Genomic DNA, 19,383 nt, shown 5'->3' on the forward strand with positions numbered 1-19,383 from the left:
TTTTTTGACTGGCTTTCTCTGTCATGCCACATTTGGCTTCCTTCTGTTCGATTTTCAGAGAGTTGGCTGATAGGCAGAGAGACATAGGAACATATTTCAGAGCCCCTTTTCATAGTTTCTTCCTGGCATTGTGTTGACTTGGAGGGAAAAAAAAGCTGTTGCTGTGATGGTTTTCTACAGAGGTTTAAGAATTTAACAGTTTTATAGTACAATATTGTAGGTGCTGGTTCAGTCCCACTTTTGTTGGAATGGATTTCAGATCTATTTAGGATTGCATGGTTAGTTTAGAAAAATAGTAGCAGGATTAGAACTTCAGAAAAATGAGAGAAAAGCCTGAATAGAGAAAAAATGGGTTATAATTTTGAAACATTGTGAAATTCAGTTTGATCTGAATAGTGGTGGATTTAGGGTAGTTACCACACATTCCAGTGGAAGACAAGTGTAATTTTAAAAAAGAACTAGGTAAAATCTTAGAGGCCAATTATTTTAGTTATTAGTAATGATAGTAAACGGATCTTCCACATTTAGATATACATTTGAGCACTATTTCTTGGCAAGAGCCAATGGGGCATCTGTCTGACTCATGTCTTACTATGGAAAGGAAAGGAATCCCTGTGGATTTTACTCTGCTAGTCGTAACGACTATAAGTGGGGTGCTCATCTCCATTTCAAGGGCCATTGAATCAGCGTTTCTGCAGTCAAGTGGCCAGCATGACATCACAGAGCTCTGCTATCTTCCCACTGAAGTAGTACCTATTTATCTACTCACATTTGCATGCTTTCAAACTGTTAGGTGGGCAGGAGCTAGGCGAAGATGGGAGCTCACCGCATCACACAATGCTTGGGTCTCAAACCTGTGCTGTTGGCTTTCATCTGCCCATATCTTATGAAATTCCCTTAATTTTTGCCTATTTTGTGTTGGAGAGAGAATTTTGAAGGAGACACATCTTCAGTTAGATCCTGCAAGACAGTTCTTCTGTGCACCTGATTGCCTTCCCACCTCACTCCTCAGCCCTCTAAACATCCATCCATATTTATAGAGCCATATATCTTGTACCTCATGTATTTCAGTTGCTGCATATATCTTCTCTTAACAGAATAGCCAGATATAGTTACTACAAATACTGTTCTGCTGGAAAGAAGCAGATAATGTGCTGGCAATCTGAGTAAAGTTGATTCAACTTTTAAAGAAAATACACTACAAGTCAGCTACTCCTGAATTTTACTTTCTCTCTCGGAATTGGGTAACTGTGCATTAATATAAGCTGCCCAGCATCACCTTGAAGCGAGATGGGTGACCAATCAATCTAATAAGTAAATAAATTAAAGATAGATATTAATGCAATCCTAATTAAACTGCAACTAGTCTCCCTAGAGCATCAGATGTTTTCCTAGACATGGCTCACTGTTTCTGGTGCTTGCTTGTCTGTGCCAGTTGGCCACTGATGAAATCTGAAGCCCTTTGTTTCAGCCATTTCTAAACTGACTTACGTTTGCCAGGCATTTGCAAACACACAAATGCAAACAGACACCATATGTATACATCTGTGTAAGCCACCAACTAGAATTTGGTGTGGAATTCAAAAATTGAGTTGGGAATTTGTTCCAGATACAGGACAGACCTCAAATGGAATTTTTCAGTCTTTCCATGAAAAAAAACCTATTGCCCCAGATTCTATAGTGACGCTCTTAAGCAGCTGGAAATCAGAAATGTTTAGTGATCTGCTTTGGATTCTCCAGGGATTTACCAGCAGATCCTAAACTGTCTTCTTTCTGGATCTAAGGAGTTGTACATAAATATATCATGTACTGAAAGGAGGGGACAGTAATAAGGGGGTATGATAGGAACAGATTCAGATTGGTAATACCTACTAGTTCATTGTTTGGCAGTTCATTATGCTCCAGAATTTCTGGTGGTGACCTTTCCTAGTCCTTCCTTGCCAAGGACTAAACTGGAAATTTTCAGCTTCTAAAGCTTGACTCCAATACTGAATTACAAATAATCTGCAAAAGGATTGCTATATGGAAATAAGTATTGGATGGAACCAAGTACAACAATAGAGTGTTTTAAAAACTACTATAAGAAGTGATAGGTTTTGTTCATGTGAGGTTCTTTTACTAAATGAGGCTAGTTTCCCCCAATAACCTGACGGCTTTTATAATAACCAGGTCAATTTGTAGTAGTCAATCAATTCCTGGCTACTTCCAGCTTTATGCTTGTGGATTTTTTGCAGTCTCTTTCATTAGGACAAATGTACAAGCACTGTTTTTTAAACTTATTTATTATTCTTTTTTTAAAAAAAACCCTTCATCCTCTTCCCATTAGAATATGGTTTAGAAAAGAAATGTCCCCAACAAGAATGGATTCTTCTCCCCTCTTCCCCCTTGGAGTGAATGTCCTTTCCCTTCCCGAGTTGTGAACAAAACTCACTTGTAAATGGCTGGCAAATTTACAGCGACAAAGTGACCTTTTCTTTGTTTGAATATTTTTTTAAATATTTATATTTGTTTCTATCAATAATATCTACAATATTGAATGAAAAGAAGCCCAGGTTGAGACAAAAGTGTTCCTTGGCTCCATTCCCCTTCCCTGAAAACTAAATTATTTTAAGATTTTGGATTTTTTTTAAAAAAACATTCAGATGAGAAAAAAAGAAGAAAAAAGCTTGCTTTTGTTATTTTGTTCTTAGAAAGAAAAGACGGCAACAAAGAGATTTACAGATGGGTTTGGCATTTGCCCTTCCGAAGGAGGGATGGCTTTTTTGATAAGTGCTGCAGCTGGTATTTTCAAGCAGGCTTACCCTAGGAAATACAAAACATGTAACATATTGAATCATGACGAATGGTCAGCTGTAATGTCATGGGTGGAAGAAAATGACACTGCCAGAGTCCTAGAGGGTCTCGTCTCTGCAGCCTAAGTCAAACAGAGTGAGGAAGTGTGCCACCCATCCCGCCCCCCTCTGCTGCCTGGTTTTTGCCCAATCCACTTTTAACCACCAAATACTGCTTGGTCATCATATCGGACTGAGAACCAGGAATACCCTTCTGATGGCAGCTGGTGCCACTCCACGTTTGAAAACTATTAGGACTGAAGCTTTTAAGCAAACTTTCATAAGGATTTGGACCCTCATAATTCCATTAAGATCCTACATAATTTTTGTCCCTGGCTAGAGCAATCCTTACCTCTTGTGCAGCATTCTATTACCCACCATGACATCAACTTTTACTGTTAATGTAGATATTTTAGATTGTTATTGTTTGGGGGAAAGTGCTGAAATCATGTTCAACCCAATGCCCTTTTGGTGATAAATAATTTTATAGTTATGTGTGACAAAATTCCAATATACTGGTACTCTCTTGAATTTTGATCAGCATATGGCCTAGTTGATGCGGTGTGATTATTTTCAGCATGCCCCTCCTTAACTGGCCTAGCTTATATTATGGAAACTTTTAATTGTGGCGGTCTTCACTCAGCCACAAGTGCCTTAGACAACTTGCTCATTTCCTTTCAGCCAGCACAGGATTATTGTAAAATTATCATGAAGCAATCCATAGCAGGCTACTCAGAACTCCTGGGTATTCAGGAGCTATTTCTGTTCTCTTCAGCGTTGTCTTGAGCACTTGAGGAGATATAAAGGACTCAAAATATGCACTTTCCCACCAATTGGTATTGGCACTGGTAATATTCCAAGGCAGCTTCCCTGAAATAGAGTTCATTTTAGTGCTGCCTAGGGATATCTGTTTTCCATAATGTTCCTCCCAACCCTCTGTGTACATTGACTGTTGAATTTTGTCTTATTGGCAGGGTTTCCTTATCCTCCTCTAGATGCAGTTTGAATTTGCTTGACTGAGAGAATTACTAAGGCTGAGCTCTGTTCCTCGTGTATACAGAATGGGACCCAAGGAAAGTTTTGTCATGACAGTTTAGAATCCGTTTAGAATCTCAGAATTAGCACATACTGGCTGAAGAGAAATATCCTCCCAATCAGCGCAAAGAGGGCATTTCGAAGTAATAGTGACTTAACTGGTCTCTGGAATAAGATAGAATATAAAAGCAATTTTAAAGTGGTAAATTCAAGCTGCATTGTGGAGGTGAGTAGCCATAATAGGCCGTGCGGTCTTGTGCAATCACTGCATGAATATTTTTCTAGGTTTCCTCACAACCACGAGGAGAGAAATCTTTGTTGTGGTAGTTGGTGTTTTGAAAATTCTCAGAAATATAACTTTCTGACAAATCTATCAAATAATGCATGCTCTAATTTAGTGATCTTATGCAACAGGAAAGATGTTCTGTTCTTTCTCACAAACTTTATCTTCATTTTCCACCCTAAATTATCTGTATCGTTCAGTTATTGGATGTTTGGCTAAAGGAAGCATATGGATTGTGAGCACTGGTGGGGGGGAGGAAGAGAAGTGCCCCCCTCAAATGGGACCTCACTTTTGGTCACTTTTTGTGAAATTGCTGAAAAGGCCCAAATTTATGTCACTGCAATCACACCCTACTTTCGGTCACACTGTATTTGCACTATCCAATAAAAAAAAAAAAAACATTTTGGTTACTCATTGTTCCACAGTCAATTCCCCTCCTAACAGAAAGGAATCTTTTTCTTTTTCCTGGCAAATCCTGATATAAAATACAAGCTCCAGCAAACAATGTATTTTTTTCTTTTTTCTTTAAAAAAAGCAAAATTGCCCCAGACTGAAATTCCATTGGGGGAGGGGGGAGAAGAAAGGAGAGTTTGATAACAGGCATGCGTTATGGTCAGAAAATCCGTTAATACATCTGTCGGTTGGTATCATATATATATATATATATATGTATATATATATATTTTAGGATAATAGTTGTCTAGATTATTCTTCTTTTTTTTTCCTTTTTTTGTTTTGTTTTTCTTCCTTTTTCTGGTGCAAATATAGTTTCTTTTTTAAACATTGGGGGGAGAAAAAAAGAGGTCCTACGAGAAAAATCAAAGCAACCCCCCCCCAATTGCAGGATCATTGTGGGTTTGGTGAGTGTGGTTGTGTCCAAAAATACCCCAAAGAACAGATTAGAGAAATGGGTGGTTTTCCTGTACACTCTGGGACTCAGCCCAAACCTCTCGAGTGATTGAAGAAAACTTTTCTCCCCCTCTACGGTTTGCTTTCCTTGCATCAAGTCAGCATATCTCTGGTTGCCTGAGCCATCCATTGGCAGAAAACCTTGTCCTTTCCCACTCCACTAAGTCAAGAGGTGAAGTGTCATCTCCTGTCGGCTTTCCATCCTTCCTTAGCTACCCTACCTCCCAGGAGGAACTGGACACCTCTGTTGTGAACAAAGTCAATTCAACTGGTTGCATGGTAGGGTTGTGTTAGAGGGAGGTTTCCATGCTGTGAAGTGGGCTAACTGGGCTGCATGAGGAGGTAGGTGTCTTGCTGACATCGGTGTTAAGGTAGATGCCACTGTCAATGGCATTGTTGTTCTTGTTGGGAGATGGTGGGGGACTGGCCCTGAAGTGCTGTCTTAGGGGACCCTCGCTCTCCTCCACGTCTGTATCGTCAATGAGAGGAATGTTGTGGATGTAGTCATTGATCAAGAACTCAGGCGTTGTCATGAAATTATGGATGGAGGTCTTGGTGTCTGGCTTCTCCAGCCCTTCATAGAGTGAACTACGGAACGCTTTCACTACGCGGATCTGCAGAGAAGGCCAAAAGGAGGGAAAAGAGAGTCAATGAAAAGTTGACTTAGAGCTGCCCAATGCCAGGCCACATTTCTGGATCTTGCTAATTGTCATCCTTTGCCATCTCAGCTTGATCTAGGAGAAAGCTGAAGAGATGGGATAGGAACCATTAATCCTAGACATAATTTCAACCTCATTCCAGCCACTGGACATAAGGCAGTACTGATCAAGTGTTATCAGTGTTTCTCCACTTTGTTGCAAATATCCTAGTAAAGGGGTTCTCTGCTCTGAAGGCAAGTTGGCACTACAAATATGTGTTAAATCTGCATTATTTTAATTGTGACTTCTCTGATATAGTCCTGTGGGACTGTACTTTAGTGATGGTACTGAAAATTTGTTAGAATTGCCTTCCCCATTTAAAACATTGCAATTCCCTTGGTATAAGGAATGACTATTAAGCCAATATAAATATTGTGTCAACATGTGTGAATTTTTTTTTTTTTTACTAACGATGCCAGCAACTGAAAGAATACTTAAAAGCTCTATGGTTACCTACCTTCCAAGGATTATTATGAGTAGAAGCTAAAACTACTAAGATAAGCTTGTGAAACAGCAACTGGGCCATGGGTGACATCAATTTAATGCTGCCATGCCAGATTCTCAGTACCGTATTGCTATCCAGCCCTTCTGTGTCCTCTCCCTATTCTTGATGTTTGTCCAGTGCCCCCCCCCCTTTTATTGTCCATAGTTTATCTTGGGTTAATCAGAATTGGTCCTGTGACAAATTGCTTAACATGTAGCTGAGGGGAGAGGAGCCTTTCCTTGGTCACAAGGAATAACACAAAAATGGGTGCAGAACTTAAACGAATGAGACATGAATGGTAAAAAAACAGGCATAGGAAATGAGAGGAATACGTGGGCAACTAATATTATACTTAGTGACAGTCTAGTCATTGTAGAAAACAATGTTTGTATATATGTGCTATGTGGTGGTGGTGAGTTCAACCTAAAGTAATAGGAATGGAAAATGAAGATTTAACCTCATTCAGGAAATGTCCATGTTCTGACTGAAGGATTGGGAATGGTATTTCATACTTGCTTGTGGCTTATTGTAAGCTGGTCTTACTTCCTCCCTGTGACCCAAATCTTGCTCTAAATTGAATGCCAGCATTTCAAAACATGGAAAAAAGTCTAACCAAATGGTCACTCAGAGTCCACCCTGACTTTCTCTGGCTTGTTTCATTTCAACCGGAATGTACCTGCTGCTTCTTTTAAGGAAGCACTGGGGAAATTTCACTCCACCTCCATCCCAGTGAACCTGATTGCCAGCTTACATCTCAAGACATTGTGGCTGTAGTGCTGTGGGAGTAAATATCTCTGGGTACTTTGCGTATAGCATGGATGTGAATGTCTTATAATTTATGGTGGATTTTGGTGTGGAGAAGGAGGGACTTTTCACATGCTTCTTGGATAGGACTAGCCCATTTGATGAATGCCCAGAAGGTTGATGATGAAGAGGACAGACATAAATGTTGATAGGGTTGCATGCTTAACGGGGAGGAGAAAGATTGAGGCAATCCTAGGCAGTAGCATGCATTTGACTGTCTTCTTGCCACATCATGCTTGGGGACCAGGATCCAGCTCCTTTATCAAAATGATGAGTTGGGGAGATTCAATCTGAGAAGTCTAAAAGAGAAAGGCAAAGCCCTCCAAAATTAGGAAAAGGAAACAAATTGCAAGCAAAACCAAATGAAGAACAAAACTCCCAACCTAAAGCAATTTGGAAGCATGCAGAAATGTGGGGTCAGATTCCCAAAGGCAATTTATAAGATAAATAATGGAGCAGAAGGAGCATGATGTTGGAAAGTTCCTTAATTATCTTTTCTAATCTTGGAGAGAAATATGTGTTTGAGAGAGAGGGATGCGGAGGGAGGGAGAGAGAGGGGAAGGGAGAGATGAGAGAAGACAAGAGAATAAATAAAGCGTTTAATTCTAAAAGTATTCATTTGGTTGGCATGTCTTTATGTATGTATGTGCGCAGGAAGGGGCTATTGCAGAGAGGGAGGGAGGCAGATTGTTGTGCAATCCTGTAAACTGGAGAGACATTACCTTCAAGCCGGAATTCAACAAAATCTTTGGATCTCAAAGCTAAAATTCCCTCAGCTCTAGCAAAGGATCTGAGGAAATGGAAAGATATTCAGTTTACTTTGTACCATATCTGGAACAATTATTTGGGCCTTTAGAGCCAGTTTAGGGTAGTGGTTAAGGCACCAGGCTAGAAACCAAGAGATGTCGAGTTCTAATCCTGATTAGGTATGTAGTCCAGCAGAGTGATCTTGGGCCAGTTGTGTTGAGATGAAAGTGGCAGCGTTGCAAGAATTCCAGCAACTCAATTCTTAACCAAGATACAACCTATGCCTCTCTTAATAGATATTATGAGGGAGCCAGTTTGATGCAGTAGTTAATGCATCAGGCTAGGAACTGGATGACTGTGGTGTTAGTCCTGACTTAGACCAAAAATGGCTGGGTGACCTTGGGCCGGCCACATATGCTCATCCTAGGAAGAATGAAATCTTTCTACGAAATCTTGCCAGGAAAATTGCAGGGATGTATCCAGGCAGTCAAAAAGAGTCAACTGTGACTCATTGGCACAAATAAATAAATGACTGATTTTTAGTCCAAGCCTTAAATTAATCACAGAAAATTATTTTGACACCAAAATCATGTCAGGATTGAATTCTAAGTGTCTTGCTAACTTCATAATTTCTTAATAGAAATCGTTTCCTCTGACAATATCTGGGAAATCCTATTTGCTTTAATTCAGTTCAGTGCCTTGACCAGGTAGACTTTATGTTCCATATTGTGAAGTTGGGAATAATCAGTTCTGTAATCTAATCCCAGTTTCTGTACAGATACCTTCAAAGGAAATTAGGCCATTGATTATTAACTTGTTCATTTCAAGAGGATTAGTATGAAGCATCCACTGTTAACTTCTGGAAGGGGAGACATTTTGATTTTCTGCTTAAACTCAAAATGGTTTCTGTCAGTTTTATTTAATTTGAATATTCTTGTTTTGTTTCCTTAATATTTCCTGTTTTCAGAACTGCTGACAGTTCCTTGGATCACACAACCACTCTGAGGGTGGTGGAGAACATTTTAGGAAGGGGATAATTTTAAGTACAAAAGGAGAAAAATAGCTGCATGTGATTTGACATCAAGTGTATTTGGCTCTACAACTCAGAGGGCAGAAGGAGAGAGAAGCATCTGTCAGTTATTAATGATATGCTTCAGTTCTTCATTTGCAAAATAGGAAGGAGAAGTGCACCCTATTTATTGTGCAGAAGTATCTTGATTTGTCAGCCTGCATATATGTAATCTCAGCTAGGTCATTTGGTGTGGCTTTGGTATGTTCTTATTATATATGCCTCACCAAACCCAACAGATGGTTGATAGGCTACCTACCCATTTGGGCTAAACATTTCAGCGGATAGGCTGGACGTTAAGCTGAACTGAAGGAAAAATGAAAGAATGCCTTTTTTCCATCCTTAAAATGACTGGAAACATGAAATAATTGTTATTTGGGGGGGTGGGGGGTGGAGAGAAACCAACCAAAACCAGTATTCCCCAAGTATCTGTTCATTTTTTATTGTTAACACCATCAGGCTTGATCCCTAAATCAAGCAATGGACCCCGTGGGCAAGCTGAACTCTTGGAAAGAAGCACACAGTGCTGTGCAAATGGAAGTGCATGATGCTCGGCAGCTGCTGATACACACAGCAAAAAGCCCTGTGGGAAACTTCAAGGTGCATGTGGCAAAAGCAGAGATGGGGCGGGGTGTGGGGGAAGAGGTGGCTTTCATGCTGCAAGAACGTCAGGACAGGAAGTCCCAGAGAGGCTTCAGAAAAGCGGAACGGCACAGACACACAGTGAAAATGCCTCCAGTTACAGCCGCAGGAGAGGAAGAGAACAGAAAGACCCATGCATTGTTGCAACAGTACAGTAAACGTTCGAGTATTGAGGCCCATCCTTGCTGTTTGGGGAAGGAGACGAGGGAAGAGGGGGTAATGAGTTCATGCTCGGCCATCGGGCCCTCTGTCCATGCCTCACAGGCTTCCCTCCTGCCCCTGCAGTGGCCAGAAGCGAGTGATAAGGACACAAGAGAAAAGATGAGCCAGCAAGTTGAGGTAAAAAAGCACAAGGTGGTGATGGGGAGCTCTTCCAGGACATCTAGTCTTCAGGCACTCTCTGCAATTGGCATTTGGTTCTTTAGTATTACCCTGCACCTATGCTTTGGGAAAAACCAAGTTTTTCCAAAAGCACTCCTCCTCGTGCTTATGTCTCCACTACAGAGGCAAACTGGTTTAATAAGCATTCCTTCCCAGGAAGACTTTAGTTCAGAGCCACCAGCTTTGCTTAATATTTCCGAAGGGAAAGGCACGTGTGCCAAAAAGGTCTATCTGTGTCTGTGTTGTTAACTAGCTGAAATTATAGATCTGGGTTTAAACAATAATCCAACTTTTGCATGAAGTTATGGCCCTTTTCTTAACCAGGGAAAACAGCTTGTTCCCACCTCTCATTAAAAGCCAAGGGTCAATCCATCTGCCACATTTTAGCTGCTAGGATCTAACATGATCCAGAAGTAGAATTGTGGGCAGATTAAAGAGCAGGACTATTGCAAACAGAGGTTGGTGAATTCTGAATTCCTGAACCCAAAGTGCAGGAGCTCATATGTAAAAGAACAATGTTTGCAAGCAATTTTTGCCTTACTCCAATGGCATGAGTTCATATTTCTCTTTTAGCTCCGATTCGAAAATAGCTGCCATTCCTCAGGAGTAAAGCAAAACCTGCCTGTGTCCAGCTCTTCCTTAAAATCCCTAAGTTATAGGCAGAGATCCCTAAATGATACAACTTGTTATTATTTTGAAGTGATAACTAGGCTGTAATGACTGGATCTAGCACATTTCTGGAATTGAGATAAGCTGAACAGGCATTTTTAGGAGTTGCTACAAGGTGCTTCACCCCTGAGCCAAATTTTACAGGAGGCATACGGGACATAGATTTCAGAAAACAGACTTCTCTTCTTTACTATTATTACAGTGCTACAATATTTTAATGTTTCAACACTTGAAAAATGAAAGCTGAAACTTAAAGCTATTTAAGTATGGGAATCTGGCATGTTATTCTCATTAGGGTTTTATTACCACGCATAAAATTATCTGTGGATAATTATCAGTGGTTAATAAAATTAATCAAAGATTGAGTGGACAATCTTTCAGTGATAGGAGCTATACAGGTAGTCCTTGATTTACAATCACAATTGAGCCCCAAATTTCTGTTGTTAAGTGAAACATTGGTTAAGTGAGTTTTGCCTCTTTTTATGACTTTTCTTGCCACAGTTGTTAAGTGATAAGTTGGTAGTTGATAAGTTAGTAACCAACCCGGTTGTCAAATGAATCTGGCTTCCCCATTGACTTTGCTTTGTCAGAAAGTCACAAAAGGCGATCGATCATATGAGCTTGGGAGATGTAACCATCATAAATTATCAAGCATCTGAATTTTGATCACATAATCATGGTGGTGTTGCAAAGGTCGTAAGTATGAAAAACGATCATAGATCACATTTTTCAGTGTCATTGTAACTTTGAATGGTTACTAAATGAACTGTTGTAAATCGAGGACTACCTGAACTTCAAAAACACCAAGGGGGTGAGAATAGGATTTCCAAGTGGTTCATATAGTTGTGGCTTTTGGTTTTGTAGTGGTTTTTTTTTTTTGAGAGAGGTGCTCCTTTGGGGCACATATTAAGGTGAAATAAAAACTCAAACACCATTTTCACTATGCTACTAGAAACCACTATGCAGTTTCATCCCAATTTCTTAGCAGTTTGGCTGCACACTTTCTGAAACTTCTAGAACTGCAAAAAAAAGGGGGGGGGCAAGGGAGATTAATTAGATCACTCACTTTGGTCTGTGACTCCAAATAAGTGCCTGCTGTGGAAAATGTGGCCTTGTGTAGAGAGAAGATTTCACACATTATAAATTAGGGGTTCTGCTCTTGATAGAATTTGGGGAAACTCTGCCAGGGTTGGGTCTTATTGGTGCATGTAGTGCTCAAAGACCCCATGAATAAGCAAAAAGCAATAGTGATGGGATGACTTTAGGAGTAGAAGAAAATAAATAAATAAATAAATAAAGGAATTGTGGGAGGGAGGGAGTGTTTTGTTTTGTTTTATTAAACGTGAAAGGAAATTTCCAGCTGGTATAGAGGTGGTTCCATCCATGACATCTTGGAAGCTGAAAAGCAAAAAGGAAGGGGAACTTCATAAGGGGAGAGGGACTAAGTGAGGAGATTCATTTCAGGCTCCAGAGGGAAAAGATTTTTTTAAAATTCTGGTTATTATTAGGACAGCAGTTGTTGTGTCAAGCCAAAGCAGTACCTTCATTTGACAAAACTATAAGCCAATTTTTTTTTTTTATTTCTTTCAATAGGTTTTTGTCTGCAATTTATATATTGCAATTTGTAGTCTTCCAAACTGAACACTGCTAGAGAATTTGTGAGCTTCCACTAGCCTTCCTATGCAGTGGTGATATTCAGCAGGTTCTGACCAGTTCTGGAGAACCGGTAGCGGAAATTTTGAGTAGTTCAGAGAACTGGCAAATACCACCTGTGACTGGAGATTTTACAGTATCCTTCCCCTGCCAGGCCCACCAAGCCACACCCACAGAACCAGTAATAAAAAAAAAAAAACGATTCCCACTACTGTTCCTATGTAATTCCTTCAATTTATAATATCTTGATATTGCTTATTGATTAAATGAAATTGAACTATCATTCTCTGAACAATAAACAAATTATAATTCCTGTTTTTTTTTTATACACTTTCAAAGAGATAGGGGATTTAAATTTGAATCGTTCTTTGATCTTGCTGGTAAAGTGAGTGCAATGGGAAAGCTAGGTTATTCCACCTATGTACACTCAGAATGTGTCATAACTCAGTTAACAAATGAAATGTCTCTGATGAAAGACATATTTATTCTTTTGGATGATTTATATAGCTGCCCCTCTCACAATAATGACTTTGTTCACTGTGTTGGTGTGACTCCTATCACAGTCCACAGTCTATATAGGATTTAAAAGAGAGATTTACTCTGCAGTGAATAGACTTATATACTGCCATTGCCTCTCAATATCATGACGTGTGAAGGTTCCCAATTGAAATAATTCAGGCTTGTGTGTTAAAACCTATAAAGGTTATGAAATAAAGTCTAAAATATTACACGCCTGCTAGAATCTAGTATAAATATCTAGCATTGTGGGGCACCTGTGGTGGTCAAGTGCTAAGGTAGGACTTCCCTCAGGCCCTCCATCTCATTATAATCCTTCCTTCCTTTTCTTCTTTTTCCTTCCCCTTCCATTCTCCTTTCTTCTTCCTTCTCCTCTTTCCTTATTTTTCCTTCCTTGCTCTGTTCCCATCTTTCCTTCTTTTTCTTTGTCTTTCCTCTTTCCCTTTCTCTTTTCCTGTCCCTTCTTGGATGCTCAAATGCAAAAGGGGAAACAGTTTTCTTTTTGTTTTGTTTTGCTTTTAGTTTGTTTTGCTAGTCCTCTGCCAGCGAAAACGAGCTCAGAGGGGTGGACACTGAGGTAAAATGAGATCCTGGATGCCAAAACAGTGTTAGTAGATAGGCCTGCTGGAAAGCTCTTCTTTTCTTTCCCTGAACCTCCACTGAAATAAAGCATTACACAGGGACTTCGACCTCAGAGAGCTTTCTTGGGAGAATGTGTTAATAGAGTGCATTCGGACAGTGGAAGCTGCTAATTGGCCTTTCTGTTTCACAGACCAAGAATGTTTCAATTTATTCTGTGAGCCTGAAAAGACAAGATTCCCCTGTGGAAAATTTAGGGAGGAGAAACCCATTTGCCATCCATAACATGATTCCTAAAAAAAGAAATATAATCATCAGAAACAAAAAGAAAAAGGAACAAAAACAGACAACAGCATTTCCAAGATGCAGAAGGCGGGAAAAGATTCCCAAGGACATTACAGTGATGGATATCAATTGCCCAAAGAGTGACAGCAGCTCGCTGGAAGGGAGGAAAAGAGTTTAATATAAAGGCAGCCTTTAGAGAGACAGAGAGAGAGAGAGAAAAAGAGAGAGAGAGAGAGAGAGAGCTGCTAAAAGTGCAGCAAAGATGACAAGGCCATACTCGAAGGTTTACGTTGTAGGTTATGCCCCCATTGAAAAGCAAGATCAGTGCATGTCATACCAAAAGGCACCATGAATCTACCACACCACACCACAATGCCGGCATGACCACCAGCATGGCTTTGACTGGTTCAAAGAAAAACCAAAACAAAAGAAATCATTGAAATATTCTAAACAAACCAACTTGCCAAGAATACCTGGGACTGGCAGCTGGAGAACAGGTGGCTTACCTTTGTGGATCTTTCATTGTTGTGCCAAAAAAATGAGAAATAACTCTTTTCAAGTAGGCAAGGAAGAATTGGCAGAGTTGCTGATGAGCAGTGGGGTGGGTGAGGGAACAGAAAAGGGGGATAAAAGGAGCAGGGGAACCATTTCTTTTCACCAACATACAGAGGAACTGATCCATGACATCACAGAGGTGCCTTCAAGAAACCCATTCTTGTCTTTCACTTTCCTAACTGCCCATCCCCAGAATTCTTCCCTGCACTTCTATCAATATTTTAGTCTTTTCCACGGACACCTTTTAAAACAAGGCAGCATCTCCATCTACAGAGCAGGCGTTCTTTTTCTCAGAATCAGTCTTCTCCAACGTGATTTTTGTTCATTCAGAAACTTCCTACAATGAACCCATGTTGTTAATAATAGAGGGATAGTATCTCCTTTGCAATTTCTTCTACCCTAGCTGCCTATCTAAATTATAAATCCGAACCAGATTTTTAATCCATTTCACTGTCAAGCATCCACCAGGGACCTTAGAACGTATTTTCACTCTAAGGTTGGATTAGTGCTATTTGAATTTTCATGGCTTCAGACCAGAATTCTTTTAGAGATCTGCACTTTCTACTACTAACCATTCATTACTTTAGTTCAATCTGGTCCATCGGAATGTGGGAGAATGCTGTTTCAGTTGTCTCTAGCGAAGATGTGCCCAGAAGCATAGATTTATGACAGCTCTATTTTCCTTCCCACCCCGGCCCTGGGAAAAACATTTGGAGCAAAATTATATAACGCTGAAGGTTCTTTGAAGGCAGGCACACCTCTAAACTTGTTTTTATGGCAATTTAGTGTGAAGTGTGGATGGCAAACTGTATCCGAACTCGTGGAGCTGTCTCCCTGAGAATCTGTTTTGGAGCAATTTCGGCTTATTTTAAAGGGTGTTCTGGTTGCCTTAATCCAGATTTAATCCAGACCAGAATTGCCTTGAGCTTCCTATTAGTTATCATATCATTTCAGATTGAGGCAGGAATATAAATATTTACTCCAAATGTTTTGTGCCCTCATCTGGAATTTGCCCTTTTGCTCTCTCTGTGCCTCCTTCCCCACCTCTTACATGCAACAGCAAGTGACACACACCAAACAACACAATAAACACCAATCACTGTCAAAATGCGTGGCTAGATCAAGAAATGAGGCTGGATCCCCAGCTGGTGTCGTTTTCCCCTCGCTCCCTCTCCTCTGAGCGCTCAGCCCCTCCCCTGGCCCAGCCCCCACCTCACCAGCTGGGGATCTGCCTCCAGTCCATTAAAAACCAGCAGCCACGGAGAGAGAAAGTGAACGAGACGAGCAAACCAAGGAGAGAAAGGGCGGGTGGGGGGGTTTGCAGGTGGTTAAAGAAAGAGAGGCAAAGCGCAGAAATTGTATGGCTTCATAGAAATTGGAAATCCGGCCTGGCTGAGACCGGACAGAGTTAAAAACTGAAAGAAATAATATTGCAACGGTGGCTACAGCAACGAGGGACTGAGGGATGAGGGGTGGGTAGGTGGGTGGATAGAGAGAAGGAAAGGGGGGTATTGTAGGAGGGGGCAGAAATAGAATGGGGTGGGGGGGTTTTTTGGTCTTGTTTTGCTTTTTGTTTTAAATCACAAGCAGTAAGAGGAAATCAAGACTCACTCCCGGCACCGGTGCTGGCATTTGCGGCGGAGAGAATTACGTGAGTGGGGGTAGAAATATTGGTTACATCGTGCAGTTGACTGAGGACGGAAGAGCGGCGTCGGACAGCCCCCTGAAAGGAGCCGCTTCTCTTGAAGGTGCTAACTACCTCCATCTGCAGGAGAGAAAATGAGATAGAAAATTTGGGTGGCAGCGGACAGTGGCTGCGAACGGAACAGCCCGTGCCAGCCAAAATTGGCCATGCTGGGTATTTGGCCTCCTGCCAAAGACTGTGAAAGCATTCTGTGCCAGAGACCAGCTGGTGGGAGTTGGCAACCACCCTGATATTCTTTGATGGAGAAAGCAAGTTGCACCAGCAGAAGATCGAGGAAACTGGTCACCCGAAGGCTCCGTTTCTGGATCATTGACACAAAGTACACACCCACGGTAGGTTACCCCAGAGTTGTTCAGGGAAAACCAATCACTGGATAAGTAGATGCCAACCCACCTATTAAGAACAGAGTACAAGGCACACCTGAACTCCCAAGCTCACGGCCACAAGATGTGCTGAAGGGCTACGCTTTAAGGTGAATCACAAAGACACATAAATCCAGCTTTGAGTATCACCAGGCAAGGAGAAAGGGTTATAAAACATTCCCCAAATCTCAAATTGCTGTGTTTGAGTTACTTTATAATTTCGGTCTTCAAAAACCCCATTCCTCCCTTCTCCCTTCTCTCCGGCATCTTTTTTTAGTGTGACTAAGGAGTTGCGTATTGAAGAGCGAACAATACAGAGGAGGTAAAGGTAGATTCAAATAAAATCAGGCTTGAAGGATGGCCAAGAATAGGAAGAAGCTTCAGCATCAACTCGGTTGTATCTCAATTTATCCTACATTAGTGTTATTCCTACTTGTTTTCAAATTCAAAAGAAAAATGAAAAGCATACAATTGCTATCAAGGCACATCTGTGCCCAGGGTTCCAGTCCAAACTCTACATGGGGTTCAATAAGCATTGAGAAAGATCCAACGTCCAGAAATCCTTGAATTTTACAATTTCTTCATTCACAGTGATGGACCCTTGGATGGTATTGTGCTTCATTGTTTGAACTCTTTCCAAGCATGGATTACTACAGTATATCAAAGGCTATGCTTACAATGCTCACAACACTCTAAATGGTCCTACTTGTAAAAATCCACACTTGCTGCGTCCAGTACATATTTTCACTTAAACATGGCTGAAACTTCTCCTGAGGCCAAGCACTCCATCCTGCATGTTCTTCCAGGTACAGAAATTAATTGAACTGGCATTTGAATTTTAGTTTGAGCCTGAAAATAAAACAAGGTCTTCCACAACTTGTCCTAAGTAGCTTAGGACAAGCTGAGTAGCAGCCTCTTCCCTGCTCACTCTTCCTTCACTTCTGCACTCAAAGCAACAATTTACTCTGCCTAATTATAGCAACAGGCCTATAATGGAACATTGAGATCTACTTTCCATGTATAGGAGAAGAAACTCTAATCCTTCTCTTTTCTGATGTTTCCACAGTGTTTTCAAATAATAGTTTAATTTCAAAATGACCTGACATAAACCTGAATAAGCATGGTAACCCAGAAGGCCTACTAAATGCACTACTTGGCAAATAGCATGAACCTTCTGGGAATCCATAAATCGCTGCAGTTCAAACTTTGTATAGTATACAATTATATAGTCACTTAGAAAATAAATAAGAGAAAAGATGAGGAAATAATAGGCCATGATGATGATACAGTAAAAAATTAATAAATTTTGGTTCAAAATTAGGTTATGCAAGTATGAACCTTGCAGAAAGAGCAAAGGATTGTAAATTATCAATATGAATAATAGTTAACCAGATATAACTGAAATCTTTTGCAGCTTAGCCCATGTTTATTACAGAATCTCAGAACTGGGAAAAGCTTAATTCCATCCTCTCAGTTTAAGAAATTATTCCTTAATCCCAGAAATAAATCTAATGGGATTCCTGTATATACATGTGGATAAGCCCATCCACGGATAAACCGACCCTCAGTTTTTTAACCAAACTATTTTGAAAAACGTCCCACTATGGATAAGCCTATTGTGAAAATTAAACATACAGAAATTTTAAGGGTCAGCTTATCCACAGATGAGTTTATCTGTGAATACACACACACACACACACACACACACAAGATATACAATGTATTTTTAAAAATTAAAAGAAAAGCCTACTGTATATAATTGCAGACAAGCCCATCTGCAAATAAACATAATCCAATTTGGGGGGTGGGTGTATTTTGGCACCACAAATTCTTGGCTTATCTACTATGTGGCTCACTAAGCCCAAAATGTTTGGTTTTGGCTTAGCATGAAATGTGAAACTGGGGAATAGGAAACTAGGCAACCTGGTTAGTAAGCCATGTCTTAAGACATAGCATGATACAGTAGGTGACCTAGACATCCCCTATAAGCAGGAAACCTGTTGGGATTTAATCCAGGAAGACCATATTGGCTAGAAACTCTGTTAAATCCCAACTTATCTGAAGTGTGACAGAGAGGGATGGCCACATTACATCAGACAGTGCACAAAAAAATACCTACAGAGATTTCAATAAAAGATTAAAAGAAAATAAACCATCATGTATTTCAGAAACTCATCATGCATTTTGTGTAGTTTTAAACAAAAGAAACCCCACATTTAAATCTAGCTATTATTTCTAGTTCATGCAGATGTGTTGGTTGTAATCAGGGATGAGATTCTACCAGTTCGCACCTATTCGCTAGAATCGGTTGTTAGAAGAAATTACTGGCCTAGTCCTGTAAGGAAGGCAGGAAGGAAACATTCTGGTGTTGCTTACAGAAACTGCCTCTCCATTAACCCTTATTACATTCTTGGCAGGACTAGGCTTCCTGTCTCTGGAACTTCTCTGGAGGTTTTTTCCCCCTCCTTTGCTGGTACTTTGCTTGCGTGGAGTCACATTCAAAGTTACAATGGCACTGAAAAAAGTATCTTATGACCATTTTTCACACTTATGACTGTTGCAGCATCCCCACAGTCATGAGAGGCCAGGCGAGGAGATGCATGTCTCAATGTGTGTGATATTGAGTTGGCCACGTCCACCAACTAAGCCACACCCATAGAACTGGTTGTTAAAAAATTTGAATCCCACCCCTGGTAATGTATTCATGAAGTGTGTAACTAAACTTTGGGCATCTCCATACAGTGAACTGCTGCATAGTATTATTGGTGATAGTTTATGTATATAAATTCTGAGACAAACCTCCCTTCTTATGCTTTAAAATAGCTACTTGGCAAAATGAATGGATATTCATCCAATCCTTTTGGAGATGTTTCTCTCTTATTTATGTCTGTAGGTCAGGTTCTTGTTCTTGGGTTGATGGAAAGGACCTTCTGCATCACTCTATTTTGGTTTCGTTCACTCATTGTTCTACACCAAAATCAAGGAAACCAGATGATGATTTTAGCATGGTCCCAGCCACTGTATGCACAAGCTGATTAAAACTGGGAACAACCGAGGAGGATACTGAATGGGTAGGCTTCTTAGTTTGCAGTATTAACAAGACAAAGGAAAATATGAGATTTTGGCATGCCAAGAAAGGGTAAGTAAACCTTTTTGTTCCCACATATGAAATAGAT

At 40.4% G+C, this 19,383-nt stretch overlaps 1 protein-coding gene across 9 annotated transcripts in view; it reads right to left on the minus strand.

Moving 5' to 3' along the window:
* Window positions 1-2,613: 2,613 nt before the first annotated feature.
* ATP2B3 (ATPase plasma membrane Ca2+ transporting 3) overlaps window positions 2,614-19,383 on the minus strand; it is a 135,131-nt gene continuing 118,361 nt past the window's right edge. For 4 of the 9 annotated variants that reach the window (XM_087925775.1, XM_087925776.1, XM_087925777.1 and 1 more), the window contains one exon: window positions 2,614-5,672. In XM_087925775.1, the coding sequence (XP_087781901.1) occupies window positions 5,349-5,672 (324 nt within the window). In that variant the 3' untranslated portion in view covers window positions 2,614-5,348. Of the gene's footprint in view, window positions 5,673-7,246; window positions 7,344-15,740; window positions 15,906-19,383 lie in introns of those variants that run through there. The other 5 variants (XM_087925780.1, XM_087925778.1, XM_087925782.1 and 2 more) reach the window with 4 other exon arrangements.

This window comes from Pseudonaja textilis, chromosome 2, assembly GCF_049901715.1.
Source record: "Pseudonaja textilis isolate UNSWEBS1 chromosome 2, rPseTex1.2, whole genome shotgun sequence".
NCBI lineage: Eukaryota > Metazoa > Chordata > Lepidosauria > Squamata > Elapidae > Pseudonaja > Pseudonaja textilis.